The following is a 12,514-nucleotide window of genomic DNA, read 5'->3' as shown; positions in this document are numbered from 1 at the left end:
ATAGGAGACTTAACAATTTCAATAGGAGACCTAGACGAGTATTCACAATTTGGAAATACAAATGAGTCAATTGGCAGTATCAATAAACAAAATGGAAAATCAAGGTAAGCTACCCTCTCAGACCATAGTGAATCTCAAGTAGAATGTAAGTGCTATTACATTGAGAAGTGAAAAAGAGTTACTGTAAAATCCTTATGAGGTAAATTATGGGCATGACAAAAGTGCAGACTTGGAGACTGAAAGTACAGTATCTAAATCATATAGTAAATTAGCTCCAACACCTGCACCTATTGAACTTGATACCTGGATAATTAATCCTCATTTTTCAGAAAGACTAGCCAAATCAAAGAAAGAGAAAGAAGAGAAGGAGATCCTTGAGAGTTTTACAAAGTAGAGGTAAATATACCATTGCTTGATGCAATTAAACATGTACCTTTTGTGTGAAATTCTTAAAGAAATTATGCACCAAAAAGAAGAAGCTGGTAGGTTATCAAAAGGTTCGTATAGATGAAAATATTTTTGCTACATTCCAAAGAAAGTTTCCTACTAAATGCAAGGACCAAGATATATTTGCTATTCCTATTAAAATTGGCAATGTTGATGTGAGAAAAGCAATGTGTGATTTATGTGCATCAATAAATATCATGCCTTTGTCTGATTTTTAATCTTTGAATATTGGTCTATTAAAAGAAATGAGTGTAGTGATTCAATTGGCTGACCACTTTATTGTTTATCCTGATTGGGTATTAGAGGATATTTTAATGCAAGTAGATAATTTGATATTCCCTGCCCATTTTTACGTGGTTCTCATGGAGGATAATACATTCTCAAATTCTTCTAATATTTTGCTAGAAAAACCCTTTTTATCTACTTTTAGAACGAAAATAAATGTTTATAATGGCACTCTTACCATGGAGTTTGATGGGGAATTCATTGAATTTAATGTTTATGATAATACAAAACATTCCAGTAGTGTTTCTAATGTGTGTAGAGCGGATGCTAATAAACCTCTAGTTCAACAAGTGCTTAAATTAAAAAATGGAGATGAGTTAAATACTAAAATTTGTGAGAATTTTGAAAAATTCAGCTAAATAAATATGAAAGAAAATTTTGATTGTTTAAAAAAAGTGGTATATGAATTAAAAGTAAACAAACCATTATACCATATTGCTTCTATTGAGGAATTACTTATTATCTATACTAAATTTTCACCTTTTATGTGCGGGGAATAAAAGTGGAACTGAAATCACCGTCCAGTTAGCCACCTCCATTCATAAATGAGAAATTCACTTCATACAATTTGAAAGTACCATTTCAACAAGTATTTCTCAAGCTATTTTATGAAGAATTCAAGGTGGAACCAACTAAGAAGGTCACTTTCAATGACCCAACGCCAATTTTCTGATGGCCATGATATTCAAATAAAGTCTGGCTAAGACTATAAATTAGAACTATTTCTTCTCTTATCCCTTTAGTTAATTTTTTTTGTTACTTTATTCTTTAATTAAAAAAAAAAATACTTTTTAGTCTAGATTTTTCCTTTTTATTCTCTTAGGCAACAGAATATAGTAAGACCAAAGATGTCTTTTGAGAGTACTTATTTCGTTTACAATATTCACAGGAAAATATTTGTGTTTTTAGTTATGCCTATAACCACACCCATGATACTTACAAAGCCAAATCCTCTTGTTCAGATTTTCATCTCTATTTTATTTATTTTATTTTATAATTTTTTTAATCAAGTCTTTTTCTCCAATGATTTGATATGATATATCACCATTTGCAATTTTAAGTTTTTATAGATCTGAGCTTTTATATCATACAAAAAATAATGTGTTTTAGTGTAGGAGTTAATGAGGACTTATTTTATTATTTATTCCTTTATTTTTATTGTTAATTTTACCTTTACTTTTTACTATTCACACTTACTCTAATCATTTTCTTTTTCAGCTCACTATATTGCAGCCGCACATCACCCTCTCCATGACTCCCAAACGATGGTCAATTTCTCACTCTTCCTCAATTGATGGTCAACGAGCAAAGATATTCACTGGGCGAAATCCATCATTTGATGGATCTTCACCATCAGTCACTAACAGCCTCGATGTGATACCACCAGATCGCGACATAAATTCCATGCTCAAATTATTGCGCGATGTCCACCACGCCCCTGCCTTCATGGATGATGATTTCGCCCTCGAAGTCTATATTGCAACCACAAGGATATGAAGATATAATATCCACAACACTTTCAGGATGATTTCATTATCTGATATGCTCATAGGAAGAAAGTTCATGCCTTTGTTATGCCCATAACTAAACCTACGATGCTGTCAAACTATCAGCAGACCTTCTTTAGTCCATCAACATATCTTAACCCACCAGGGAAGTACTTGAATCCCTATTTTCTATCATTTGTTAATTTAAATGTGAATTTTAAGTGTGGGGAAAGAATATTTTTTATGACTTGCTTTATATGGATTTATTCCACATTAAGGGCAATGTGACTTACGTGTGGGGGAGAGTCTGTCTATATACATACTGCTCATCTATTCTGTTTTTGTGTTCTTTAGTGCTAACTTTATTTTCTTTTGTTTAATTATTTTCTGTTCTGTTTGGTTTGTTTATTTTATTTAGTTGAAAAAAAATGACTTTCAGAGTTAAATGAAATTATTTTAGGTAGGTAGCACAAATGGCCTTCACTTATCTTTTCATGCAAATCATGAGCAATTCCAGCATTTATCTTTATGAGTTGAAATGTCAAACTTATATTTAAGTAAATTGATATTGCTTTATAAAAGATAAATAGTGCATTTTGAAACTCTACTTTAACCTACTACAGTGAGTCTCAATGCTATCCCAGGGAACTAAGCTTTCAGTTAAAAAAAAAATCCATAATTGTTAATAATATTGAGTGGTTTACCAATATTGGCTGATTCAAATAGTATGACATTTGTTCCCCTTAAGTAAAGGATGTTTCATGTGGATGCAGAAAGCTAGTGATTGGGAGAATTATATCCCGTAGGGACCGTCAATAGTTTGAAACATACCGCTAATGATATGATTTACCATCACCGGTTAGTTTGAGTGATTCGGCGCATTCCCTTTGAGCAAGGAATGTCCTTGTGAATGGAGAAAACTAGTGTTGGGAGAGTATAGTATCATATGAGCCGATAAAAATCTCAAACCAAAACTATAAAAATAAATATAAAGAAATAATAATAACAATAAAATAAATAAATAAATACAAACTGGATTCCTGTGTTCTTTGGTGAAAATTATAACTTTAAGTGATTCGGCGCATTCCCTTTGAGCAAGGAATGTCCTTGTGAATGGAGAAAACTAGTGTTGGGAGAGTATAGTATCATATGAGCCGATAAAAATCTCAAACCAAAACTATAAAAATAAATATAAAGAAATAATAATAACAATAAAATAAATAAATAAATACAAACTGGATTCCTGTGTTCTTTGGTGAAAATTATAACTTTAAGAGACTTTTTTGGTTGGTTGGGTATGTGTTTCTTTATGCACTAACTTAAAAATTTGTTGAACATAATTGTATGATCACATATTAAGAATGAGTTTGTTGCAATTCAGCTTTGAAGATTATGTTGGTGTTTCTTTTATGATTTGTATACATTGATGAGATTTTACTGTGGCATGTTAGCTGCTTAAAATAAATTAATTTAACTTTTTGAGCAATTAATTATGGATAGTTTTTTTATAAGTCTTTTGTGATTAATGAGTACATATTTGAGGATAAGTATGATCTAAGTATGAGAGAATTGATAATATACACATTTATATAGTTTTAATAGTCTAAAACAATTAGATATTAAGTTTGATTTTATTTAAAACGGGTTGATTCGTTTAAATTTTGTTATTTTGGTAGATTAAACAAGGATTGGAGAATAACAAGATAAAAATCTAATTTCGACTCTATATTCTAAAATTAAATGTGGGCGAACTAAATTCATAGAAGGATAAAAAGCAGAGTCATACTTGAACTCTAACTCCCAAACGAACCGTGCTATGGACTACGTTATGGATATAACATATTTGACGAATAGAGTCCAGTTTCAAATTCGAGAAATAAATAGATAACTTTCATATGCCAAAATGTACTCGACTTTGATTTTAGTTAGTTATATTTAGGTTGAGTTAAGACTCTTAGCATTATAAAAAGAGGATAAATTGATATACAGATTATCTCATCTCATCTCTCATCTCTCATTCTTATTTAGTTTAGGAGGTTGAAAATACTCTTCTTATTGTGGTGTTTCAGTCACGAACATGTGTGGCTATTGTTTTCTTTTCAGTTAAAGAATAATTAAGATTTCAGTTTAATTAGTTGTGAGATTTATGTAATTCTATTATTTCCTGAATTGTTCTTAATATTTATATTATTCCCGTGTTTATTGCATACTATTATTCTGTTGATTGTTGCATAGACGTCATTGCTTAATTAATAGAATTATATATTGCTATTCAGGTTAATTAAATCCGTAATTATTTAGTTAAACTGAAATAAGTAGTGAATTGTATTGTGTAAAGTCTTCATAAGGAATAGTATAATCTAATTTAAATGATCTGAGCGTCTCGTGTTTATTAGTTAGAATCAGATCCTTTATATTCTTAATACAATAATTGGATTAAATTCTAATAGCGTCTCCTACAATTGTCCAAGAGTTAGAGTTAGTTAACGATCGTCTTTTAGTTTAAAATCTAAGAAAATATTGAATATCTAAAACGTTTTCGATATTTATAATTGATTTATCAATAATTGAATTATAATTATTTTTATATTTATGATCAACTAATAAAAACTGAAATTAAAATTGTTCCTCTGACCGAAAATGTCTCATCTTAATTTTTTCTCTTGAATTTAATTGTTTCTTTCTTTGAATTGATTTTATTTATCTTCTCTTCTTTACATTCAAAACTTCTCCCATTTTATTTTATTTTTATTTTTCATTCATTCAATAAAATTAATTTACTCACCGGTCTGTGAAAACGACCCTAATTACCATTATCATAAGTTTTATTTTAAACATGAATTTATTTTTTGTAGTTTCGACATCCATCATAAACCTTTCTAAAATTTGATAAAATTCATAAAGTATTTTTTACTAAACTTTTAATAATAAATTAATTCCTAAATTTACTGTCTGTCTAATAAAATGGTCTTCCATAAAAAAAAAAACATTTATTATGAGTTGATCATTGACTATAGGTTAAATGCCTTAGCCAAAATACCCCTCTAAGTGGTTAATAGTTTTGAATAAATTACACTTTAATCTTTGAATTTTAACTTAATTAATAAATAAATATCTATATTTATAAAATCGAACACTTAAATTTCTATATAATCAATTCATTTAAATTAGATGTCATTCCATTCATAATTTTATTAGTCAATCAGTTAAGGGGAGAATATATATTTCAAATATTTAAAATATTCTCATAAACACTTAAATCCTTTCTAATATGAGTGAAGAATTATTGTGTAAACTACACTTTGATTCCTAAGTTTTAGAATAATTGACGGATTAGTACTTATACTTTTAAAACTAAATTCTTAAATCTCTATATTTAATTTGTTTAAAAATTAAAGTTCATTTATCTATTATAGACATTAGTTCAAAACAAGTGATTGATCAAACTTCTTATGAAAGTATAATTTTTTTTTTAAATACTCTTCATATAAAAGTTTACAACCTATTTAAAAGTTATTTGATATTACTTAAAAATAAATGAAATTATAAATATTTTTTAAAAGTTTTGAAATTAGAAATATTAAAATATTTTAATAAATAAAATTTAAAAAATATTAAAAATTAGTTAAATAAAATATTATAAATAAAAATTAATGAAATTTAAATGTTTTCTGAAATAAAAAATAAAGATAAAAATGTTTAAATTATAATGGATAAGATAACTGATTATGGAGGTAGAGTATAATTTTAAAAATATAATAACATATTCATCAAATAATAACATATATATTAATTATTATTTTATATAAAAATAAAATTACAATATATAAAAAATATAAATTTATGTCGCTTTCATATATTTATTATTATTCACATAAAAATGAAAAATATATAATATGAATTAATTTATAGAGTTAGTTATAATTTTTTTATAATTTATTTATTATTAAAAATAAAGAAAAAAATATATTAAAATTTTTATTTTATTGTTATTAATATATTATATTAAAGAAATAAAAAAATTAAAAATTAGTAACAATAAAAAAAATTAAAAAATCATATAAATTATAATAATAAAAATAATAAATTATAATTATAATAATAATGATACAATTTTTATTTTAAAAATTATTAAATTTTTTATTTTTTTTACAGTTATCTTCTTTATTTTATTTTTATAGTAATAAATTACATATTTGATCAATAAATTTTTTTATATTATTTTAAATTAAAAAATAAAATAAAATAAAATATTAAGATTTATTTTTCATAAATCAATAATTTTAAATTTAAAAAAATATAAAAAAAGAGTAAATTTACATAAAAATATATTATTTATAAAATAATTTTATATTATTTTATAAAATAATTTATATTATTATATATAATAATAATATAAAATATTTTAATAATCGTATAACTTGTGGACAAACTATTGATGATCCATCGGCCACTTGTCCCCGTCTCCAAAGCTAACCCATCTAAATCTAATTAATGAATTTGTTTTTTTTCTACAAAAACAAAATATCCCACGTAGTTTAAAATTAGGAAAAAAAATCCCTTTAATTTATTATTCTCTTACTTTTTATACGTGGTTAATTTTAAAAATTTTAATTTAATTTTATATTAAAATAATATTTTATAATATAAACTTTTTATTATTATTTCACGTGGACGCATTGGTCCCTTCCTCCATCTAAATATTAATCAATAAATAGCTTGAAGCGTTGTGACCTTTAAGAGTAAAAGCAAGCATTACAGGCGGAGCATGGCGGAGAACAGAGGTAGCATCGCCTTCTTCGCCACCTATAAACCACCGGTGCCTCTGGACATATACTCTTGTCCACTTCCGCCCACAGGGAGGCACGATGAGCTGCACATGACCGATGGCTTGTCCAGCAACTACGACTGCCGAATCATTCCATCAGAAGCTCTCAAGACAATCATCAAGCGCCCAAAATTGGCTTCCGAAGCCAATGAAGCTGATGTTGATTCTGGTCGTCTCTCAGGCTTGATTTTCGTCTCTGAAAGAGACAAAAACCTCGAGACTCTTCATATAGCTCTTCGCTTTACTGAAAAAGTTAAAGTCTTTAGCTTCTCTGATGTCTATGGCACATTCAGTGATGTTCGAATGGAAGACAGTGGTTCTATTGGCGGTGGTTATAGGGTCGGTAATCGTACTATCGATCATTCTGTCGTCTATGTCACTACCAAAGACACGCCAAAAGACCGTCGTCAACCGTGGACTGCTGTTTATAAAACCAATCTTAAGACTGGAAAAACTGAACGCCTCACCCCATCAGGTTCATTCTTCTGTTGTTTTCTCTATTAATTACCACATACCTTTATATATAATATCAAGCTCTTAAATGGTGGTTGAAATTTGAATTTCTATTGAGCAGGGGTAAGTGATTTAAGCCCCTCTGTTTCTCCATCTGGAAGAAAGATAGCGGTTGCATCATTCCAGGGAAAGGGTTGGAACGGCGAGATTGAAGATCTACAGACTGATATTTACGTGATGAACGTGGAGAAGCCCCCTTTGGAGCGCAAGAAAATTATAAAAAATGGTGGGTGGCCAACATGGGGAAGTGACAACATCATATTTTTCCATAGAAAGGTTGGGGATTTTTGGGGTGTGTTCCGATTCGACATTGCTAGCGGTGAAACTGTCCGTGTGACCACGGATGGAATTGATGCGATAACTCCGGCGGCCATCAGCGACACCAAAGTGGCAGTGGCAACTATCCGTAAGAAATCAAGCTTCAGTGACGTTCGTGGGGAAGCACAGTATCGGCATATTGAGATTTTCGATTCATCTGCACCAGATCAACCCATAAAAATCACTCAAATAACCAGACCAAAGGCTGACCATTTCAACCCCTTTGTCTTAGACGGAGGGAAGCGCATAGGTTACCATCGTTGCAAGAGCGATCTTCTCAACGTACGTATTGATTAATGAACAAATTCCTGTAAATTTTAGCTATATATGTTTAATTAAGAGTGTTAGTTGCACAGCATGGAGACGAAATCCCAAGAAATTTCCACAAGCTGCACTCTCCACACCCAGATGTAGGACTTTTCAGAGTGTCTGGTGTATTTCCAACATTTTCCAAGGATGGCTCCAAGCTTGCATTCGTTGACAATGAGTTCAAAGCTGTGTGGGTAGCTGATAGCCAAGGACTGCGCATTGTCTTTGAGGTATATAGGGAAATCTCACTTTTCATATATCTAAGATAAAAGTATAAATGATAGTATGCATATAAAATTAGTATGTTGAATACATCTATATGTTTGTAATAATGTTTACATGAACTCAAGAGATGTAATTATGTTAGATTTTATAATTGCAACCTGCATTAACTGTATTTATAATAAATATGAAGTTAATAATGGGCTTTATTTGTGTAGACGAAAGGTCCAGACAATATTTTCTCACCGGTTTGGAATCAAAATCCACAAAAGGATATATTGTATGTATGCATGGGACCTTCTTTCAATGCTGGAAAAACATTGGAAATTTGCGCTATTCCCAATGTGTCTAGTGGTTTAAGACAACGTAGCAAGCTCACAAAAAAATTCAATAATGCCTTCCCATCCACTAGTCCAGACGGTAACTAACTAATTTCTTAGTTATTCCTTGTTTCACCAATGCTCAGGTAACCAATTAGCATGTCATTAACCAAGAATCGTTCACTGTTACAGGAAATAAATTAGTTTTTCGATCTACAAGAGATGGAGGAGATAAGAAGCACAAGAATCTATACATAATGGAGAATGCAGAAGTAGGGGAATATGGAAATGGCAAAATAACAAGACTAACAAATGGGCCATGGACTGATACACATTGCCAATGGTCTCCAAGTGGAGATTGGATAGTGTTCTCATCAACACGAGATAAGCCTAAAGATGCACCAGAAACTGACAATGGTTTAGACCCAGGATACTTTTCAGTATTTCTAATAAAGGCAAACGATCCATCAGTTGTGGTAAGAGTGATAAAAAGTGGAGATGATCTTTCAGGACATGTGAATCATCCATTTTTTAGTCCGGATGGGAAAAGCATTGCTGTGACTTCAGATCTTGCTGCAGTGTCTGTTGATCCAATTTCTTTACCTCTGTTCTTACATTCTGTGAGGCCATATGGAGATGTGTTTACCGTTGATATAAACACAGATGATATAACTAAGAACAGGGACGTGAAGAAATTTAATCGCATCACACATAGTAGATATGAGAATTCTACTCCTACTTGGACTATGTTCGCAACTGCGGATCCTAATGCAACATGGAATCTGCTTTTGAAGGATGACTATACTCCATCATGCCCGTATATGTATCCTGATGGAGGTGAAAGTTGGCATATGACTGGCCACCTCTGCATTCCAAAAAGATGCTGTTGATTGCTTTTGTGTCCCATCTACTTTGCTTGTTCTCATCTATTATGCTTTTGTTTGATGTTCCAATAATTTTGTATGCTTGTTTTTGAACTAAGTTGCTTTTTTAAAGTAAAGCTTATGAATATTGCTTTTATTTATATGTGCATTTTTTATCTGAAAATTTTAATATTGGATTGGATTTTTTTAGTACTACATGTTTAAGTTTCCTTTAGTGTTATTTTATTAACAAATTCTCTTTTTACATATAAAAAAGATCTCTTCTCTAAATTAATATAAAATATGAAATTTTGATGAATTTTCCATAACAAAAATAATAATTTATAAATAAATTGGGAGAATTTCTTATGTAATAACTAATTATCTGCATAAATAAGTTTAGCAAATATTTATTAGTAAATTTTTAATTGGATTTGCATGTATGAGAAAAATAAATAATGGGAATTCTATTTTGATATAACAAAAATGATTTTTGATACCCAACCAGTTGTACTTTCCAGCTCTCTATCAATTGAAGCCAGCTAACTAACTATATTCAAATCGTCTTTAAACCAAATCAGAACATAATTTACTTGAAACAAATAACCTACACTAGGAGTTTAATTCATATTTATTACATAATTAGAAATTAATTATGATCATCATAATGAATTCTGACATTATTTCAGCAAGAAACCCATAAAACATATATGATTAATTTTATTTTACTAATACGTAAATCATCGTTAAAGTTTTTAAGTTTCAAATTTAATTATTTATAAAAAGTAAATAAATATTAAAAAATCATAAAAAAACCCATTTCCATTTAAATTCAGAATTACACATCACTTTTATGTATATTACTTATTTTAGACGTGCAGTTTACCCTATTTGTATACTCAGTATATATTTGTAATTAAATTTAAAATGTTTTTTTTAGTAATACAAGGAGAGAAACATAAAAAGGATATAATTAACGCTGAAATGCAACTCGTGCAATATTACTATTGATTAATATAATTAAAAACTACAAAGTATTAATAATATTTCATTAGAAAAAACGAAAAAGTTGTGATAGAATTTACCGATTAAATTATTGAAAAAGTGGTTGTTAAAGTAAATTAACGATCATTTACTGATTATTTAAAATATCAATGATGAAATTATCAATCATTTACCGATGAAAAATTGTAGTTATATTTTCGATTTGTTGATTCCAAAAGTCTTGAAAGAGTTTGATTCTAATAATACTAAAATTTAATGAATTATGTTTATTTAACCATGTTTAGTATCAAAAGTAGAGCATCCGGATAGTTTTGAAGAAATAAAGGAATTCCCTACATTGAAAAGAAAGAAACTCTTATGGCAATATAAAATGAATCAAAAGAAGAATAAGTAAAAAAGGGTATCTCTAGAATTAATTGTAAAAGAGTGAGTGAGTTGATACGTCAATAATAAATTTTTTATACTTTAAAGAATTTTTCTTAAAAATAAAAATAATATTTTAGCTGTGTTAAATTTTTTTGAGGCTAAAATTAGACATTTAATTTTAGATACAGTTTGAATTTAGGTATTTAATTTCCGTCTATATTTATTTTAGCGAACTACTTTCAGTCTGCGAGAGTAATTGATTTTAATCTGCATGAATCTCAATGTTTTAACAGCTAGTATTTTTAAATTTATTACCGTTGAACTACTTCTGCAGTTAAGAAGAAAGTTTTTTCAGACATTTATTTAAAAGTTTGAATCTCATTATAAATGAGCAATGAAAGTATTGATTTTCTAAGAGCATTCAAAACCCTTGTGTTAAAGGCTTTTCATTCATATTTCTGATTTTCATTGGTAAATCTTCTCTCTGTCATCTTAATAGCATCCTGTTGTAATTACTGAGAATTATTGAGAGTGTTTCTTTCTACAGGTTTTAAACACCTATTAAAACTTAAGTAGAAGCATGAGTAGTGAATCAAATGTGTAAAGGTCTACAAGCGCCTGAGAAGCTTGCTGTTGTATGAAAGGCTGTTCTCTTGCCTGTTAAAAGAGGTTTAGTGGAGTGAAGGCTCAAGGAAGGACCTTGAAGAGTGGACATAAGCTGTGTTTGCTGAACCACTATAAAATCTTTCTATTTGATTTTCTTATCTCTAAACTCTTTACCTTTAGCTTTCATTATTTACCTGAGATATGTGTTTTAAGTTTAAATCAGTGCCGATGAAAATTTGGTAAAATTAGCTTGTTAATTTTATTTCTACTTTTCATTATTTGCTTCTGTTGAATAGATGTGTATCTGTGTTTAACTATCTTTCAAAATCCTTCAAGAAGACTTTTGAAATATCTGTTTCAATCTATCACTCTTTCACACTTAGAATTAGTAGCCATAATTTTTTATTAAAGCTTAGAGCAGGATTGAAAAATTGATAAAATGACCCATTGACCCCCTCTTGGTCACTTATCTTGGGACAAAAAATTGGTATTAGAGCTGTGCTCTCTTGCTTGAGGTTCAAATACCTTAGAGAGATCATAAAATGGCTAGTTCTTCTAATTCTGCTGGCATACATGCACCTTTAGTCAAAAGCTATTCAATTATACGACCACCTCTTTTCAATGACACAAATTACTCTTTCTGCTCCAATTAGTCATTTGAGATCAGTTTTAAGTCAGTTAGTCATTTCTAGCTCCAGTTATGTATTATTTGCCCAAACTATATACCAGACATCAATTTCAAAGCAACAGTCACTTTGATCTTGTATGTAATACCCGGCTAGACTCCGGTATCGGAATTCCTACCGTCCGGTGGAATCTCGGATGTCGGAAGCCTCTAGTAGGGTAGAATCATGTTTTCATAAAATATTTTAAGGTATTTCATGGTTTTAAGTAAAATGGAAATGAGTTTTTGCATAAAAACAACCTTGAAGGAAAACTCAGGTT

General features: G+C 29.3%; 1 protein-coding gene across 1 annotated transcript; it reads left to right on the top strand.

Moving 5' to 3' along the window:
* Positions 1-6,948: 6,948 nt before the first annotated feature.
* Positions 6,949-9,753, top strand: LOC110619983. Its single transcript, XM_021763513.2, has 5 exons — positions 6,949-7,522; positions 7,622-8,160; positions 8,235-8,417; positions 8,628-8,829; positions 8,922-9,753. The coding sequence occupies exons 1-5, from the start codon at positions 6,988-6,990 to the stop codon at positions 9,617-9,619; spliced, it is 2,157 nt and encodes a 718-aa protein (XP_021619205.2). The 5' UTR covers positions 6,949-6,987; the 3' UTR covers positions 9,620-9,753.
* The last annotated feature ends 2,761 nt before the right edge of the window (positions 9,754-12,514 follow it).

The sequence above is a fragment of the Manihot esculenta genome, chromosome 8, assembly GCF_001659605.2.
Source record: "Manihot esculenta cultivar AM560-2 chromosome 8, M.esculenta_v8, whole genome shotgun sequence".
NCBI lineage: Eukaryota > Viridiplantae > Streptophyta > Magnoliopsida > Malpighiales > Euphorbiaceae > Manihot > Manihot esculenta.
Note: the sequence above shows the minus strand (reverse complement) of the source record. Positions and strands in the feature narration are given on the sequence as shown.